Here is a 19,947-nt window from a genome sequence, read left to right as displayed (position 1 = left end):
GAACTTACTCCCCTTTTCAGACATTGATATAATTAGTAAACAGCATCAAAAAGAAAAATGGCAAACATATTATCGAAACACGAGAACTGGAAATAATTACAAACAAATGCAGCCTGAAATACCCATAAAAAGATGGTTTCATACTCTATCAAATCGCCATTTCATAAGGGTTATAAACAGATTAAGATCTAATCATGCTCTTACCCCCCTTCATATGTACAAGTTGGGTCTCGCGGAGTCACCTAATTGCAAGTGTGGAAAAGAAGGTAACTTATTACATATTTTTCTTGAATGTTCCCACGAATCAGTAAACATAAACAAATTTTATGATAATCTTATTATATTAAAAATTCCACTTCCCGTCTACCTGAACAATTTGATTTTCTCTAGAGATATCAATATATTAAAAATGATTTACGAACATATCAAAAACTGTAAATATAAATTGTAGCTTAAAACTAACTTATATTTAAGTAAATATTGTATTATAGCAAAAAAAAAAAAAAAAAAAAAATTAAATATAAAAAAAAAAAAAAAAAAAAAAAATTAAAAAAAAAAAAAAAAAAAAAAAAAAAATCATAAAGAAATAAAAAAAAAAAAAAAAAAAAAAAAACTACATCCTGTGAAAGGAATTTTAAAAGCTATGTTATTTACAGCTTTTTTGTATACTTTAATAACCAGTAAACAAATTGCGACTAAGTTATGTGATGAAATCTTTTGATAAAACTGTCATGAAGACCTACCAAGCGCAGAATCATATCAACAAATACATCTGGCTTTGGAGTTATACAATTTTCTTCCAAAAATAATGACAGTGTAGAAAATGCTGAGACATTCTTCTTCTTTACCTGTGAACATAAAAGGACCGACTTTTTCTTGAAAGAGTTTATTTGACATAGGCTGTGAAGGGTGTTGTATTTTCTCCTTAAAGACTCAAGTTAAGCGTGTCTATTAAAAATATGCTAGATATGTCAATCTTGACTACCATTTTTGGGAAGCAATAAAACTTCTGGCCTCAGTTCGCAGAAACGAATGAAAATTTACCCACGAGATAATCATCATTCTTATATACGCAAGAGAAGAGTTTTGAACTTGTCACCCATACATTTACACAAAAAGTAGATTAATCTTGAACTCAGAGCCCTAGCCTTAGTAAAGTTAATAAGTTTCACAGCATCTGACAAAACAAAGGTTGGATTTTTCGGCATTACAAAATGCTGCCGCTGGATCTTGCATTCATGGGGCCTCTTAAAACATATTACAAGAGATTGAAAATTAACTCTGAAACCATTCCAGAAGAGTGGTCACCAGCTATTAAGTCTGCGTCTCAAAAAAACATACAGCTGAAATCATTATGGCTTTCGAAAAAGCGATGTTTGGTGAGAACATTTTTTAAGATCACGACTTTGCCCTTCACCATCAAGCGGGAAGTGACCGACTTCTAATTTCAATTCCACCCGATGCTGAGAAATAAAGACAAGTGACTTCCTCCTCCAAGATTTATTTTGTAACAAAATTTCGAATTTTAGAAATCCAAAAGTGCGATATCTATACGTGAGTACTGAGTACTTTACCGAGTACTTCGTCTTACAAGTCTGGTGATAAATAAAGAAAAGTTCAGAGCAGAATCTGCTGCCTTGATCATATAAAAATCAAGTCAGAACAGAAAAGAAAGAAAAGTGTCTCAAAGGGAATTTCGAAATTGAAAATGAACAATGTACCTCTAAAAAAACAAATAACAAAAAAGGAAAAGCTATTGCTAAGAAGAAATTAACAATCAAGGTTAACAAGAAGAGTGTTAGGAACCAGAATTCCAGTTTATCTGAAGAAGACGAATAACTTGACTTAGATAATAATATATGCAGCTAGCAGTGATCTACTTTTCTTTAATATATGGTTTTATATTGACTATCTTTGTTTTGCTCAAAGATTGTACCTCTAAAAACCATAGGAGCAAGCTGAATTTTGCTAAGAATGTCTTTTCTTTAGATAAAAGTGTCCTATCGAAAAAACTCAAAATTCATTTTATAAAACACCTTTATAAAAACTGACTTCATTTGCGGCAAAATACAAAAAGTGCATACGAAAGCTGCACTATTATCCTTTAAAATACCTTTTGAATTTTGAAACAATAAATGGAGAGGGATGGGAATTCATAATTCAATGAATAAATACTATGCTTTTCATTTTGCAGATTAACTGCATAATACTGCAAAATATTTTAGTTTAAATCTAAAATCTATCTAAATTAATACCTTGTAATCCAGTAAAACTTTTTCCCGTTGGAGGTAAACACACCGGTCTCAACATCCCTGTAAGAGGTACTTCTTGATCCAGTTCTATTATGGCGATATCATTGTTATACGTCCCACCTGTGCTGTATCCTCGATGTCGGAAAATGTTCTTAACTTTCCGAGATATTGTGTTGGTTTCAAAAGAACTGGATCGATCGTGGTCCAGGAATACTGCGGTAATTTTTTCTTTAGTAAATCTATAAAAAAATAGTGAAGTATGACTAACAACTATAAATACATAGGCTTAACTTTTAATATAAGAGTCTTCAGGTGCTGTAATTGATGTAAAGGAAATGTGCAAGTTTCGTCTGCGATACATAATAAGAGACTTTGGACTATATTAAATTTTATGACAACTCATTGAATGAGTAGCTAAGTGCGGAACAGAGGTACGTATTTAATGCCTTATTTTTACTATTAAGATATGACCGAGTTAGCTGTCTTACTATTCGTACAAATTTCGAAATTAATTCGGTTTTAATTTGTTTATGGTCAATTTTCGGTGTCTGCTTTACTCCGAGATATTTGTATATATCATTGCCCATTCACCCACTGCCTTGATGTTTTGGCCATCTTGCATAACGAAACTTCCGGGCTAAACTTTTGTTCTGACTATATTTAGAATACGGCGCTTGTCTAGGCCAAAGTGCATGCTGATATCATTTAAAAATGATGAATAAAACTTTCCACAATTTTCAGCATCTGATCCAGGTGGTTTCAACTGCAAGCTATTAATTTCAAATCGTCCATATACAGCAGATGATTAAACTTTGCAACAACAGTATTGTTGTTTTTGATGCTAAAACCTGAGTCAGTGGAGTTTACTAGCTGAGATAGTGGGTTCATCGCTAAATGGAACCAAAGTATACTCAACGGGTCCCCTTGAAAAAGGTCCCGGTTAATTGGAATATCTTCAGTTTCGATGTTGTTTTCACCGAGTATTTGAAGGTGAATTTTATTCTTCCACTCTGCAATTATATATTTTTAAAAGGTCATTATACGAGTACGATCATCGACTTTACATATTTTTAATATATCTATAAGACATTAATGCGGCTATGTTTAGATATATTTTAGATATTGTTTAGAGAACAATGTTGGTGTTTGTTCAATTTTGTTCAAAATTTGTTCAAAGTTGGAAGACAAGTAATTGGGCGGTTCTCTGAGTGAATATTGGTGGTATTTTCTGCGGATTAGAAATAACATAATTAATTAATGCCAATAAAAGCTCATGAACACTCCAAAACTTTTATAGCCAAAAGTTTTGAACGTATGGTCCAGGAGATTTCTAGTAATGAAAGCTCGTTGATAACGTTCGAAACTTCTTGTTGAAGTCATATTGCTGAAATGTTGACAGTTGTTCCTTGTATCTTCAATCCATCCAGCATTGTTGTTATGAGTAGCTGGCGTCGAAAGTTGGTTTCCGCAAAACTCATGAATTTCTTCTTGGCTTGGGTAGGATTGATTTTTATTTTATTTTTATTTTATTATCTTTATATTTTACAGTGGAATTCTGTTTCCTATAGAAATCTTTCCCTGCATGCTCAAAAAGTATATTTTTGCATTTCCAGTTATTACTAATTTTGTATCTCCTTAGGCGACCTGAATAAACGGAGAGTTTTTGTTTTAATGTGTCCAGGCAGTGTTGAGCTCTGCTGTTCTCTGGATCATGTTGTGAGTGTCTTGGAGTGTTCAGAAGTATTACTTTAGCTCTTTTAATTACTTTTTAACTTGTTAATCATTGAATGTATTCCGTAATTTGTCCAATATTCCTTTGCAATAATTCAATTTTTCTCAACTGTCGTTTTTTCCAGGGAGCAATTCTGTTTTCAGTCCTTTCAATGTTAGTAGCCCGTCGTGTTCTGATCTTAACCTTAGCAATTAGCTGCACAGTAAATCAGCATATGCAAATATTCTAATGTATGGGCTTTTACAATATAATTAATATATACATACAAATATTATTATTATTGTATAATAAATAAGGGCAGAGGAGCGAGCTTCTATTATACTCAAAAAAAAAACAAATAAAAATATCATATCAAGAAAACGAATACTAATTATAAAGTTACAATTAAGTACATTATACAAAAATAGTGAAACACTAAATAAATCATGCGGTCCTAAAATAACGCTGTCCTATAAATGTAATAAAGAGCTATTCAGTTTATTTTTAAAGATGTTAATACTAGTTGCCAAAATGGTGTCTTAATCCAAGTAGTTCTTGGATCCCTGGACCCTACAGTAGTCTGTTCCCTCTTTAATTTATAACGATGGCCTCTTACTCTTTCGTCTTGATTTAAAGTGACTATTGTGTTTAGGTTCCCAAAATTATATTTTAAAATAAGGATGAACATAATTAGGTCACCTCGCAGACGTCGCTGCTCGAATGTCGTAAGAAGAGCCATGGATAGTCTATCCTCACAATTAGGTCTTACATGAACGTATGCCGTTCTTGTGGCTTTACGCTTAATATTTTCAAGTAGGATTTTATCGCTAATGAGATCTGGACTCCACACTGGCAGGGAAAACTCTAGAATAGGTCTGACGTACATTGAGTAAAGTTTACTAACAGAGATTAGAGATATACATCTAAAACATTTACAGATCAAAAACACTTTCAAGTTTGCACATTTACACACCGACACTATGTGATCAGACCAATTTAAGTCACTATTAAGTATCACTCCGAGATCACTGTGTGAGGTTACCGACTTTAAGGGATGTCCATTAATAAAGTAAGGTAGATATGAGTTATTTTCGCCGATATGTAGAACAACGCATTTTTCAATGTTAAGCGAAAGTAACCATTCTGAGGACCATTCAAATATTGCGTCAATATCGTGTTGAAGAACATGTTGGTTAAAAGTTAGATTCACATATAATTTTGTATCATCAGCGTATAAATGGAAACCTTATTGGATACAATGAGCGGAAGATCACTACTGTACATACAAAAAAGCGGTTTCTTTCCAAAAAAGTCCACTCTTGACTGGCTTTTTTAATGAATAGTCTTTTCCAACACGAACCTGAAGTATCCGTCGGATAGAAAATCTTGAATCCAAATGTTTAACTTTCCGCAGATACCAAAGTGATCCAATTTAGCTAGTAATCGACGTTTTGGAACACGGTCGAAAGCTTAGGAGAAGTCCTAGTAGATTTACATTAACAGAATGCCGATTGTTTAAAGATGATGACCAATTATTTACACAATGAAGTAAGCTTGTGATCGTTACACGACCTTTGATAAAGCCATGCTGTTGGTGAGTTATGTCATTTTCTTGAAGGACAAACTCAGACATAGCTTCCGAAATAATGGATTCCATGACCTTGCTGACAATAGGAACCAGGCTGATTAGACGATAATTATTGCAATCAAGCTTATTTCCTTTTTTGAATATAGGAGTAACCAAACCCAATTTCCAGAAGAAGGAGAGAGAACCTTGATTAACAGAAGTATTCATTATGAGAGATATAGGGATGACTACAGATTCTGCACATTGTTTGAGGAAAAAGAGGGTTAGTCCGTCTAATCCAGAATTATTGCGTAGTTTCCATAAATGATATTTAATTGCGAAACTGAAATAATAGGAAAAATTGGAGAAGACCAAGCAGGGTTCACAGTAGGAAAATCATGCCTAGATCATACGTACACATTAGAACAACTGATAGAGAAGAAAATGGCAAAAGGTAGACCGGTCCATCTGGCCTTTGTTGATCTAAAGAAAGCATATGACTCAATACCTAGCGTCAAATTATGGGAAGCAATGAATGATCTCGGAATCCGACAAACACTAATAAAAGCAGTTAAAGCACTATACAAAGAAAACAAAGTAGCTATTAAATGTGGAAATAAAGCCTACAATCCATTTAAGACGACAAAAGAACTTCTACAAGGCTGTGCTACGTCCCCTACTCTGTTTAAAATATTCTTGGAAAAGACACTTAAACCATGGAGGAGAAAGTGCGAAGGAATGGGCATACCAGTAAGAGACGAATACCTATACACCTTAAGTTTTGCCGACGATCAAGTAGTCATCGCACAAGATGAAGAAGATCTCAGCTTTATGCTCAGAAAACTAGAAGAAGAATATAAAAACAACGGAATGGAAATAAACTTAGAGAAAACCGAATACCTAACAACAGAAAACAAGGATATGAGAAACCTAGAGATAGACGAGGGAAGACAAATAAATGGAACAGATAAATTCAAGTATTTAGGAACCATAATATCGAACCAGGGAACAACAGAAGAAGATATAAACAACAGACTGAGACAAACAAGAAACTGTATAAGACAACTAAACTCAGTGTTGTGGGATAAAAACATTACGATAAAGACAAAAAAGAGAATATATAACACCCTGACAAGAAGTATCCTGACATATGGGTCCGAAAACTGGACAATAAACAAGAGAAATAGAGGTAGAATAAGAGCAGTAGAAATGGAGTTCCTGAGGAGAAGCTGTAGACTTACAAAAAGAGACAGAATTGAACACGCAGAGATTAAGCGGAGAATGGGAGTGCAATCAGACATAATCGACTATATAGAGGAGAAGAGACTATCCTGGTACGGCCACGTCAGAAGAGCGGACAGAGGACGCTGGATAAACAAAATCACAGAATGGAGCCCGATTGGAAGAAGAAAGAGAGGAAGACCCCGAAGGTCATTCAGAGATGAAATCGACGAGGCTATGGAGAAAAGAGCCCTGCGAGATGGAGACTGGAATGACAGGGAAAATTGGAGAAAACGGTTGAGTGAAGGAAGACAGTGAAAACTGTGAAAATCCTTAGTAGTAGTAGTATATTTAATTGCATTCAGTGTGAAAGAGATATTATTAAGAGTTTTAGCGAAACTTGGGCATAATATTTGAGGAATGGTATCGTTAGGTTCATCTGTAAAAACCTGAGAAAAAAATGACGATAAACATTTCGAGTCGCCAACATCTCTAGAAGATAGTCACATTTAGAAGAAACATTTCGTTATGAAGAAAGATTCGTTATTCGAAAAATATAAAGACCCATCAGATTTTTAAAGTAATGGTATGAAGACTTTAGAAGATAATGATGTGAAAATGTACCCTTATACTTTTTTACTATTACCACTTACAATGATAGATTCTTCAAATTCTGTTCTTTAGCAACGATTGTTTGACTCGGTTAGAAAAATTACGATGAGCGAGAAAATCATCAAGGGAACCAGAAACTTTATATGTTCGCCAAAACTTTCTCTTATGTCTAATTAAGCGGGTAGCTTAAGTTTTCGTCGATTTCTGTATAGCTGCTGTTCGGTTGTATAATCAGAAATCGTTGTAATAGCAGTATAAAGAAAAGAGGACGGATCAGAGTGATTAAGAAAAATATATTGCCAGTTTAACTGGGATAAAACTGAACTAGGATTAAAGAAATCATTAGTACATGTATTACGCATATTTAAACATTTTTGCTTATTTGCGCCAATTTTGTACATATATATGCGAATATTTTCTCTGTTTTCTGTTGAATATAATCCGGTCTACTCATAATGTGTTAATTCATAAGTTCAATTCTAAAACTTACTGTCTAAAATCTCGATACTCTATTTACGAAAAAATACCATAATACAGAAATATATACTTATAATCTTTTTAGTACAAATCATAGTAGATAAAAGTCATTACCCGTTAACGCAATGTGCAGCTGTCAGGCAATATTTGTTGTTTATGAGGGACGCCCCGCAGTAAAATCTGTTGTTATACAAAAGTGCAGTCATCCACGGATATTCATTCACCATTGTTTCTATTCCACCCACTATCCGCACGTTCTTAAACGTTTTGCCACAAGCTGAAAGTACAAATTATTATATTAATAGAATGTAGGGGAGAGTTGCCCAAAATGGGAGGAACCCCATCACATTTTGTGACATAACATGAAAATTTGTAATAAATAAAATATTTTACACAATTATGTAGTTAAAGTGTGTCTTCAGGTACCAGAAAACAGATATTGAGTATTTAACAAAAATTACGTAAGGACAGAAATAGACATTTTTGAAAATTTGCAAATACCTCGTTTTTCAAGAAAGAGTGGGTAAAAAGGGGTACATGGAAATATTAGGTTATTATTTAATTAAATATGTAATGAAGTATTGAACATTATTATACAGTAGGTCCAGCATGGCAGTATGAACAGTATTAAAGAATAAAAATCAAACTATAAACAAAAATCGCATATAAAAGTGTCATCAACATCTTCACAGCTTCTTCTTCTTCTTGCAGTACCGTCTCCTATCGGAGGTTGGCTACCATCACAGCAATCTTCACTTTGTTGGCTGCAGCTCTGAACAACTGTATTGAACTGCACCCATACCACTTCCTTAAATTTCGCAACCAGGAAATCCTCCTACGTCCCACATTTCTCTTTCCCGAGATTTTTCCTTAGATTATGAGCCTAAGCAGAGAGTACTTTTCTCCTCTCATTATGTGGCCTAGATATTCCAGTTTTTTCGTTTGTATGGTTTTTATGACTTCGCATTCCTTCCGCATCTTCAGCAGAACATCTTGATTTGTTACTCTTTTTGTCCATGGTATTTTCCACATTCTCCTATAACACCACATCTCGAATGCCTCAATATTTTTGATGTTTATCTTTTTCAGTGTCCAGGCTTCCATGCCGTACAGCAGAACGGAGAAAACATAGCACCTTAACATTCTCGTTCTTTAGTTTATATTTATGTCCCGGCTGCATAGGAACTTTTTCATTTTAACAAACGATTGTCTCGTTATCTCTATTCGCCTCTTGATTTCTCTTGTCTGGTCATTAGTATCAGTGAAGCAAACCGCTAAATATTTGTAGGACGTAACTCTTTCAACTGGCTGATTATTTATGGTTAAATTTACATTGGTGTATAGCGTCTTTGTTACAATCATGAATTTAATCTTTTTTATGTTCAGTTTTAGACCATATTTTTTGGTATGGGTGTTTATGTTTCCATCAAAAACTGTAAATTTGCTAGGTTATCTGTTACTATTAGCGTGTCATCCGCGTATCGTATACTGTTAATTATCTCTCCGTTAATGTTCATACCAATGTTTTGCTCTAGGAGCGCTTGCTAACATATTGTTTCGCTATATATATTGAATAATAGTGGAGAAAGCACACAACCCTGACGCACACCTCGACAAATCTCAATTTCTTCACAGCTTGAACAAGCTTAATGTGCCCAGCCGCCAAATTTGCAGTATCGAATCCAACCTTTCTGATCGAAAGAGTTTTTGTACATCTCGTTGCAAAAAATGCAAGCTTCTTCGTCTTCATTAGAAGACGTATCAGAATCTTCAGCCTGACACTTTTTATTTTTACGCTTATTTTGGATAGACAAACCATTGTTTTGTTTCATTTTCTTGGGCAGTAGCAGGACTGGTTCCCTAGTCTTTCTTTTCTTTAACAGATTATCACTGAAAGTCGCAGATTTTTTATTTTTGTTGAAAAGGTCTTTTTTGTGTTTAGCTTCTTGTTTCTCTTGGCGCTCTTCGGCCTCTAGTTAAGCCTTGTATGATGACGATGTTAATATGATAGTTTTACCTTTGCTCTTGTTACTATTCCTTTTTACACGCTCCTTTTCTTGGGGTGAGGGCATCAAAATTTTTGGTAAAAGCAGAAAAGCTGATTTGAGTGACGTAGACCCACCTGTTGAAGTAGAGGGCTCAAGAGAAGTTTCTTTGTAAGGCTCAGGAGAAGCGTCGTTAGAAGGCACAGTTCCACTTATAAAAGTAGAATGTTCTGTTCTATTGTTTGTGGTGTTGGTAGTAGTGGCGCCTGACATCTGCTGCTCAGAATTGTGGTTTGGTTGTTCTGTGGTGTCTGACGGGACAAACAGGTAATCAGGGAACATATCGCTATTGAAAGGATATATTCCTGTTTTTTTAAATCCCTTCACTGCGGTTTGAACATTAGCTGCTCTTGAAAAAGCAGCATTGACTAATTGTCCAATTTGATAAATTGTAACACCCGTGCCAGGGTGATTAAGCTACCCTTTTTTAACCTCTTGTGCATAAAATGTATTAAGTGGTGCCATAAATATGATATCGAGCGGTTGTAATCGATGTGTGGTGTGTGGTGGAAAACATAATAATATAAAGGTATTTTCCCGAGCAAGATGAAGGAGTTCTAAACTTTTGGTATGGGAACTGTGACCATCAAGAATAAGCAGCACTGGTTTTTGAGATCCGAGATTATAAAACTCAATGAACTTTTTAAATCATATAATAAAGTTTTTTTGGTAATCCAACCAGTCTCATAATACACTGCAGATGACTCTGGTGGGGCACCATCCACTAAGAGCGGATTTGCTTTCTTACGTGGAAATATAAACATCTCTGGCATAAAATTCCCTGCAGCATTCATACAGGTTTCTAAGGTCACCAGTACACCTCGTTCTGCTGAGGACAAACAACCCACACAACGCAGAGCAAGGATTCTGGAAGGCTTGTTAGTTACAGTCATAATGCCGGTCTCATCTATGTTGTAGATATCATTGGGTGATAAATTGTGTTGCGTATATAAAGATTCAAGCAAATCAAAAAATTTCTTTACTGCTGCTCGATTAAAACCTTTTGCTCTTGCCACTGAAGTTTTTTCAGGATTACGTAATGCTAATTGGGAGTGCCGCCTTAGAAAGCCATAAAGCCAATGTTTACCAACCATTTTCTTATCTTCATTAAACACGTGTGGAATGTGATTTTTAACGGCTAAATCGAAAGCTGGATTTCTTAAATCTGTTAAGCTAAGTTCACAAGTTCATTTTCTCGCGCTTCGGAAAACACAGTCTTAAATCTAACCAATCTTTTTTCTGCAGCTTCTTTCTAACTCAATTCTTTTACTTTGCGCTCCAAAGTAGTTTGTGGAAATGCGTACAGCTTCGATTCTTTTCTGTAACCCATGTTGCCTTCTAACACTTATTGAACGGCGGCCATCATACTTTCCTTCTTTTCATTCGAGCTTCTTTTACTTTGCGCTCCAAAGTAGTTTGTGGAAATGCGTACAGCTTCGATGCTTTTCTGTAACCCATGTTGCCTTCTAACACTTATTGAACGGCGGCCATCATACTTTCCTTGGACCAACTATGTCTGTCACTTTTTCTTGTATAACGACCCATGTTGAAATCTTAAAAAAAAACATAATTATTTAGATAATTCAATGCGTAAATGCTTACCCTAGTAGTTTTTGTATAGACTCAAAATTTTTTCAATAATATGTACCTTTATATTTAAATAATTTGTCAAAAGCAGTTCTACCTAGGTACCTAGTAAAATTACTTAATCGGCATTAAAATATTCCATAGGTTAAAATGGGGAACCCGTTTTGAGCTACCCTTACCGTTCCCATTTGACCCGTTAATGACTTAATTAAAAAATATGGCATATCGAAGCTAAAATGCTAAGATTTTTTAATGAGTATTATGTGAAAATGTAGCTTAAAGGCAGCGGACACAAAGGCCTACTTACCGAAATTGATTATTTCAATGTACCTTGCTAATACCAACCAACAGTGCAGGTTGAAATCGTAAACAAATCACAAAAAATCTTGGATCGACTGTACACAAAACAAACATAAGCTCACACCTCGACTACTTACTGCAAACTGGTTAGTAGGCAACTAAGAACACCCATGCGTCGTTCGGAGGTCAATTCCTCACTCTATTACTGAAATTTTGAATGTCCCCATATTACCCTGTCTTAGACGACTCTCCCCTATATTATACAATTTTTAAAGTATTCGTGAAATATTTCCTAATAGAATTGTATTTATAAAGAAAACTAAGATACGAGACATTTACCGATCAAAGAGGAACACATAACGATAGTGATTCAGTCTAGTTGAGAGTTAAGAGTTAAGATTAGTTGTAAGTTTCACATTAATAATTATTGAAGTATGTTCTCGTTCAAATATTCGTTTTAATAATATACAAAACTTACTACAACTTGGACATATCTTTGCAGGCTCCACAGGTGCTGCATTCGGATCAGGTTGCCTTATTCCTACCAACCCCAAAAACCAGTCCACAACATTGGCCTTCTCGGGTTGTTTAATGAAATGATGTTGGGGATTACTAGCATTCTTCCTTATGACCAAAGGTTTGGATTCTATTACATTTTCAGTCACTAAGTTGCTGATGGTGTCGTCGACGTCTTTTGGGGGACCTCTGATTATGGTATTCCTGTAGATGTGGAAGGGTTTTTCGATTGTGTTGAATGCTTTGTAGGGTTTCTTGATGGTTAGTGATGCACTGGAGTCTGTCGTGCTTACTGGCCGAAATTTTTTGTATGGGTTTTGGCTAAAAAGTGTTTCTTCTGGGTAATTCTGAAATTAAAAAAATTTTGGTGTCAAAACTAGTCTTTTTACTGTAATATATTTGTATAATTAATACTAGTAATTATTATTTTCAAAAATATTTAGAATATTAACGAAAATGTTACTAGAAAGATTAAGTCGTTTAAATTTAGTTGCTCCATTATTACATGGTATAGAATTAAAAAAAAAAACTAATATTAAAAGTAAAGTGATGCAGGAATCCGATGCTACACTATCTAATATTATTTTAATCTTGGAGCAGAGCAAAACATTTTTATCTATTACTTGATTAAATGAAGGTTTTACCGATATTTTGGAAGAGGCAAAAAAAATTGCTGAAAATATCGATTGCGATCATTTCCACCGATTAATGTTTATGTGTAAAGTGTAAAGATGAGGCTCAAAAAAATCCATCTCATCAATTTTTAATTAATTTTTACTTTGTCATATTGAACACTGCCTCAACAACATTGAAAGCAAGGTTTGAACCAATAAAGCAATTTTCTTAACGATCTATATAATTGCCTTAAAACAGCAATACAGCATATACAGCAAAATATTTTATATGATCCAGCAAAAATTAAAAAAATATTATACGTAGACATAGGCGATCCGATAAGTACCTACTTAGAGTCATTTGTGGCGAATTAACAAACAAATATACTATAACGAATTAATAGTAATTAAATTAACACGAACTATTCCTTCGATAGCTCTGGCGAGATGAATGAACTTTAACTCATAGGTGCAAATATTTATCAAAATTTAAATGGTTGCAATAAACAATCAAAAACCATTTAAAGGTTGAGGTAAATCTAGGTGAAGAACTTACCGCTAATTACCAAGATTTGCACTACTTTACGAAACAACGAACAAAACGAATTCAATATGAATGCATCGATGCACTAGCTGGTGCGTCTGTCCTTCTTTACGACTAAAACTCTTGTGTTCGCGAGATGTATTTCCGAGCCTGAGCGGTACTATTAGGATCGGATGAATACAAGGAAGGAAAAATGTAATGATTAATTTATACAACCATATTTGAATTTAAACACCATTGTTAACGACAACGGTCAACGGTTCGATTTTGAAACCGTACCCTTGGCCGTTGTTCAGTGCCTTTCAGGTTCGTATGAATGTTTTTTCACGCTCCTCCAACCAATCCATTGGTTAACTTGTCACCGCCACAGCTCAATTTTGCAGCTTGGAGAGAAGTCTGCGTGATTATGCACGAAGATTTCGAGTCATTAGGGGTCAAGGAAAAAACGATTTTTGTAAGTAAACATTTATTGATAAAATAACATGTTTAAAATATCTTAAATATTACATCAGTAGTATTTAAATCACTTGCTATATTATTAATAATACCTTCTTTTTTGTGGATGAAATTTTGCAAGTAAGTCTTTACTATATCGACCACTAAATCCGTCAATACGTTCAGTGGTCGACGAAAAATTCGCCATTTATTCGCCAATATTCCAAATGCGCATTCAACATACCTTTTTGCTTTTGTCAGGCGATAGTTGAATGTTCTGTTTACATCATCTAGTTAATACCTCCAAAAGGACGAAGTAAATGTTCATGTAATACAAATGCCTCGTCGGCCACGAATACATAGGGCAGATCACACTCAATTCCCAATTTGTTGGTAGATGGAGGTGTATTTAATCTTTTGTTTATCAAATATTTCAAAAATTCCGTTTCCTTAAATACGGCCAAATCGCATTCTTTGACATATGCACCAATATTAATAAAAATAAAATTAAAATTTGAATCTGCTACAGCCATCAACACAATTGAAAATGTGATCTGTGAATAAACTTCAAGTATCTGTAAACACACACACACACACATATATATATATATATATATATATATATATATATATATATATATATATATATATATATATATATATATATATATATATATATATATATAAGAATTTTGGTCATCGATGTTTTCTTTTTCAGGCAAAGAAATTACAAACAAGTGGAGCAACGCAAGGCTAACTGGATGAGATGTGCGAAGAAACTAAAAGCGATGAAGTCGAGTTTAGAAGCGAAGCAAGGACTACCTTAAAATATAAGTTTTTTAAGCAAGTGCAATTTCTCCATAAAATTGTAAGTCATAGACCGACTGGAACGAATATGCCGCCTACTGAACCCTCCCAAAATCACTTGTCAGAGTTTATTCTGCTGTACAAAAAACAGGAAGAAGACAGAAACTACAGATGAAGTTTTGGCAACAATGATACATGAGATGCTGGATTGTTCCAATTGTGAAGGCAGCAGTCCAGTCATGTGTTTCTTCAGGGGAATTGCACCTACTATTGAAAAGTTTAATGAGGCGGAGTTCTTAAATTTTCAATTCGAAGTAATTTCATCCCTACGAAACATACAACAGAGAAAAATGCTTATGTAGCAACATATTCCGCGGCCCCAAAGCTACCAGCCGCAGCCCCAGAATTATCAGCTCTAGAACTTTGAAAAGAGTACGTCATATCAAACACAAGCATATATCTTTCAACAGAATACCTCGCAACATTTGAGACATATCGGAGTACACCCTCAATTTCAACTACAAATTTCAGTCAACCACAAACACCAGCACCAGAATCATCTCCTAAATTTGTAGAACAATCTTTAATATCAGACCAGCTGTCCGTTAGTCAAAGCGACATGCAAAATCAACCTCATTTTACCAATAATTTTTGTTTTGTATGTAGACTGTATATTTGTAAATGATAAAGAATTTAATGAGTTTGTAAGAAATTTTTTATTCTATTATACTAATGGGGTGTAGAGTTGTGTTATAGAGGTAGCACCTTTTATCGGAACGACCACATCGAGCGTCATAGACGGGAGATGGTTCTTGATAACTGGTCCTCATAAGACAGCTAACTCTCACTTATGGCTCCACGTGCCACACCACGGGCAACTGCATTGGTCTGCAGGCTAAACTAAGTGAGGGTAGCCAGATATGGCGAAAATTCCACCGAGCGATTGCCGGTATAAGCAATCCCACCCTTACTGGCCAACGGCTTCGGGCGGATGAGTTGGTAAGTGGAAGGGCACTCTTTTGTCCTAATGCTAAGAAATTGGCACCAAAGGCGAATGAATCAAGTAAATGGTCAACGGCATAAGGATGCAGAAGGCAAGGAGAAACCACTGCATTAAAGATCCAATTGGATATCTCTAGTACAATTATCATGGCAATGAGTACTAAAGGAAAAAAAGAAACTGATCATGGGAATCGGAGCCCAAGATCCGGCAGGGGAGGAACAGACAAGGACTCCCAGGTCGTTAACCGGCGAAACCCTTGTCAAACTTCGAAACAAGACAAACTAAAATTATCAAAAACAAAAATAGGTACGTGGAACGTCAAAAGCATGTATCAACCTGGTAAAATGCATAACATCCTTCAGGAAATGGGAAGACTGAATATAAATATATTAGTAGTAAGCGAAACATGGTGGCCTAACTCAGGATATCTTTCAACAAAAACCGGTACCTTATATTATTCGGGAAACACTGATTACCAACATAGATGTGGAGTAGCAATTATTATCGATACAGAGGTCAACAAGTCAATAGAGGGCTTTGTCCCAATCTCAGAAAGAGTGATGCTACTACAAATAAGGACATCACTTACAAAACTAAATCTGATCCAGGTATATGCGCCAACGACGGATGCAACAGAAGATGAAGTAGAAATATTCTACCAACAAATTGAAGATGCACTGAAAATGACAAAGAACAGGGAAATCACGGTAGTTATGGGCGATTTCAATGCAAAAGTCGGCAAAGGAAGAGCTGGAACAGTAATAGGAGACCAAGGACTAGGGGAACGTAACGATAGAGGCGATCGTCTAATACAATTCTGCCAAGAACAAAGTCTAATAATCACAAACACGTTCTTTAAATTACCAATGAGACGGTTATATACATGGCGCTCACCAGCAGATAAACCGGAAAAAGTTGTAAGAAACCAAATCGACTATATAATGATTAAAGAGAGATATCGCAACACCATCAAATCAGTTAAAACATATCCAGGAGCAGATGTCGCATCAGACCATAACCCACTAATCGCTAATGTCACGCTTAAGCTTAAACGTATAAGAAAACCACAAAGAACTCCAAAATTAGATGTTAGAAAACTGAAAGAAGTTGATATAAAAATCAAACTTCAACAGAAAATATACGAAAACATTGATAAATTAAAAACTAACCCTTACGAGATAAACGAACAATGGGAAACACTAAAAAAAACTGCCACCTCGCTCCATGCAAAGAGATATTAAAAGAACCGACACGAAAGAAAGACAATTGGATGACCGACGAGATACTCGGCATGATGGAACAACGAAGACAAGCCAAGAACAAAGACAGTCACAATTACAAAATCATTAACAACGAAATCAGAAAAAAGATAAGAGAGACAAAACAAACTTACTATGAGGAAAAATGTAAAGAGATAGAGGATCTTCAGAACAAATACGACCTATTCAACATACATAAAAAGGTTAAAGAAATGGCAGCACTGCAAAAAAGAAACCACAATACAACTCTTTTAGATAAAAATGGAAATACTATGATAACGACTGACGAAAAACTAAAACGATGGGAAGAGTATATGGAAGAGCTCTTCGACGACGAAAGAGGAAACCCACAAGACTTGTCTTTTGAGGACAGAGAAACAAGTGCAGAAATTACAAAGGAAGAAATAATGTATGCACTAAAGAACACCAGAAACGGAAAAAGCCCGGGGCCAGATCAACTGCCTATTGATATCCTTAAAATAATAGAAAATGAGTACATTGATGTCCTCTTAAAGCTTTTTAATAAAATTTATCAATCGGGTGACATACCCAACGAATGGTTGACCTCAACATTCATTTGTTTCCCACAAAAGAAAAATGCTAGAGAATGCACCGACCACCGTACCATAAGCCTGATGTCTCACACACTTAAATTGTTTTTAAAGATCATTCATAAACGCATTTACAAAACACTTGATATGGATATTGAAGAAACTCAATTTGGATTCCGTAATGGCGTAGGTACCCGTGAAGCTCTATTTGCATTCAACGAATTATGAATGTTCTTGGGAAAAATACTTTTTTAAAAACTGAACTTCACAATTAAAACTTTTATTTCGACTGACAAAGATTTTAGTAACAACAATAATAATTTAAATCAGACTGAAAAATATTGATTTTTACATGGTGTTTTTATAATTTATTAATTGCTGATCTTGCTGTTCAATACGTCGCAATTTAGTCCAGAATGTTCAAGCGGTAGCCTCGTGTTGGAATCCACGTGGTGGAACTTACTGGATGGTAGCGGTCATTGTACTGTAACTACTCCATCCCCTGAAGAAGTTTTGTGAGGGACGAACAGAACTGTTGAGTTGGCCTCTTCTGGAGTTTCGTCGCTAGAGTTGGGTTTTTTGTTGTTTGTTTTATACCTGTAACATATATAGAGGCAGATTATTGTAATAAAGATATATAAAGGAGTCATCCAAAAATGGTTATGGCTATGGTTCCATAATTTCGGGTTAATTGTCTCTAGATGTTCCTCTTCCTTAGAGAGTTCATGCAGTTTGTCTAAGGGGATGTGATCTATCCTTAATGGTTTGAATTTAATCGCTGTTTGAATATCTATGGTCCTTATTTTGGGAAGCATTAGCGGTTGCTCTGGGATGGTTGTCCTTGAATTTATGTAACTCTGGATTGGGGTTTTGAATTCGCATCTTGGCGGAAGATTGATGAGATAAGTTCCTTTTAGGCCCAAAATTTTTGTTGTAGAACATCGAGTTGTAATTTTGGTTGATTCGGGGAATATTCCTATATAGTGGGCGTCTGATAATCTTTGAATGATGACATCTCGAGTTTGGACGGGGGTGTATTGGCAAGAAGCTTCTTGGGTGCTCAACTGCAGGATTTGTTTGATACAATCATCAGTTTTCGTTGCTTCTAGTATTGTTTCCTCTTGGCAAAGATATCTTGTGTCGATTCGGGCACATGGTTCTTCCAAATATTGAAAGGATTTTTCGTTTATGAGGAGATATGGTTCCGGAGGAATGATTGTAGTAGAATTTGCGGTAGGTATAGGAAATAAATGATAATAAGTAAAGGAATCAGGGTGTAGGACAGGAAAATGAAGGATAATTATAATAGTACGGTTTGAATAATAGGCATCTACTTTGATGATGTCGTAGTACTTTAGGATGTCCTCTTCTTCGATGTACACAAGTTGGTCTGCCTTGTGGTGTTCCAGCATTTTATTGATGATCCATTTTATTTCGTCTTTCTTGATCACACTGTTATGGAGAGTGTTTACACGAGAAAAGGTAATGGCTTCTTCTAAGTCATTAAGTAACTGAAGTATAATTTGAAGGGTCAAATTTAATTGGTCCAGAACATTCCTTGCTTGCAAATAATGATTGAAGTCAAAAATGAATGTATTGAGATTCGTGCTGATATTATTTACTTCTTCTGCTATTATTTCTTGGTTATGTGTTAGTAATGTGATAGTTTCGTTGAACTCTTTTATAATCTTCTTGTTCAAGCTAATGTGACGATTAAGATGATTTATAAGATTTTCCTGATTCGTCTGTAAGGTTTCTATAGCATTGTTGTATTTTTCTGCGTCATCTTGATCTAGATTTCCAGAAATTGCTTTGATAATGCTTCCTATTCCATTAATTAACCCTCTTTCTGTTCTGCCATAGGGGTAAATTGTTGAGAATTTTTCTTGAGCTGATTTTAATTGATATCTAAGAGCTTGGTCGAAATTTTGTAAACTGCTAAAATACGGATGGCTAAGTCCATTTTGAATTGCTGTGGTCACTGCAACGTACTGGGTTTCAATTCTGTCTAATTCTTCCTTTATTGGTAGTAGTTTGAAAAGGTGTATAAAATCGTGTGTACTAGTATGAATCTTTGCTTGTCCCAGGTTGAGGGGAATTATTCCTGGGTTGTCTTTCAGGTCCTTGATCTTCACTTCCTCTCCCGTCGTCAGGGTGATCCTGTGGGGAAGGTTCAGAATTAGTTTTTGATTTAGGTTGGTGTTTTATGTTTTTCTTGTGAACTGTAGTTTTTGATGTTTTTACAGTCACTTCGTTATTTCTTTTTATATGTTTTGCGGAATATCGCGGAAGTAATTTATTTCTGGTAACTGTTTTCCGTGTGTAGATTTTTGTACTTGGTTTATACGTAATAGGGTCTTGTCTCGATTTATTTCTATTTTCAATGACTTTATTTTTATTCTCTTGTATTTGCTGGTTTACTTCCTTGTATAATTCCTTTGTTATC

The 19,947-nt window shown here is 35.0% G+C and overlaps 1 protein-coding gene across 1 annotated transcript in view; it reads right to left on the bottom strand.

Moving 5' to 3' along the window:
• LOC140447409 (trypsin-1-like) overlaps positions 1 to 19,947 on the bottom strand; it is a 58,297-nt gene that overhangs the window by 8,378 nt on the left and 29,972 nt on the right. Inside the window, exons 2-4 of the mRNA XM_072540046.1 lie at positions 12,251 to 12,635; positions 7,955 to 8,117; positions 2,256 to 2,491 (exon numbers count right to left, since the gene is read on the bottom strand). Of these exons, the coding sequence (XP_072396147.1) occupies positions 2,256 to 2,491; positions 7,955 to 8,117; positions 12,251 to 12,635 (784 nt within the window). The remainder of the gene's footprint in view (positions 1 to 2,255; positions 2,492 to 7,954; positions 8,118 to 12,250; positions 12,636 to 19,947) is intronic.

This window comes from Diabrotica undecimpunctata, chromosome 8, assembly GCF_040954645.1.
Source record: "Diabrotica undecimpunctata isolate CICGRU chromosome 8, icDiaUnde3, whole genome shotgun sequence".
NCBI classification, from domain to species: Eukaryota; Metazoa; Arthropoda; class Insecta; order Coleoptera; family Chrysomelidae; genus Diabrotica; species Diabrotica undecimpunctata.
The sequence above is the reverse complement of the archived record's forward strand: the minus strand, read 5'-3'. Positions and strand labels throughout refer to the sequence as shown.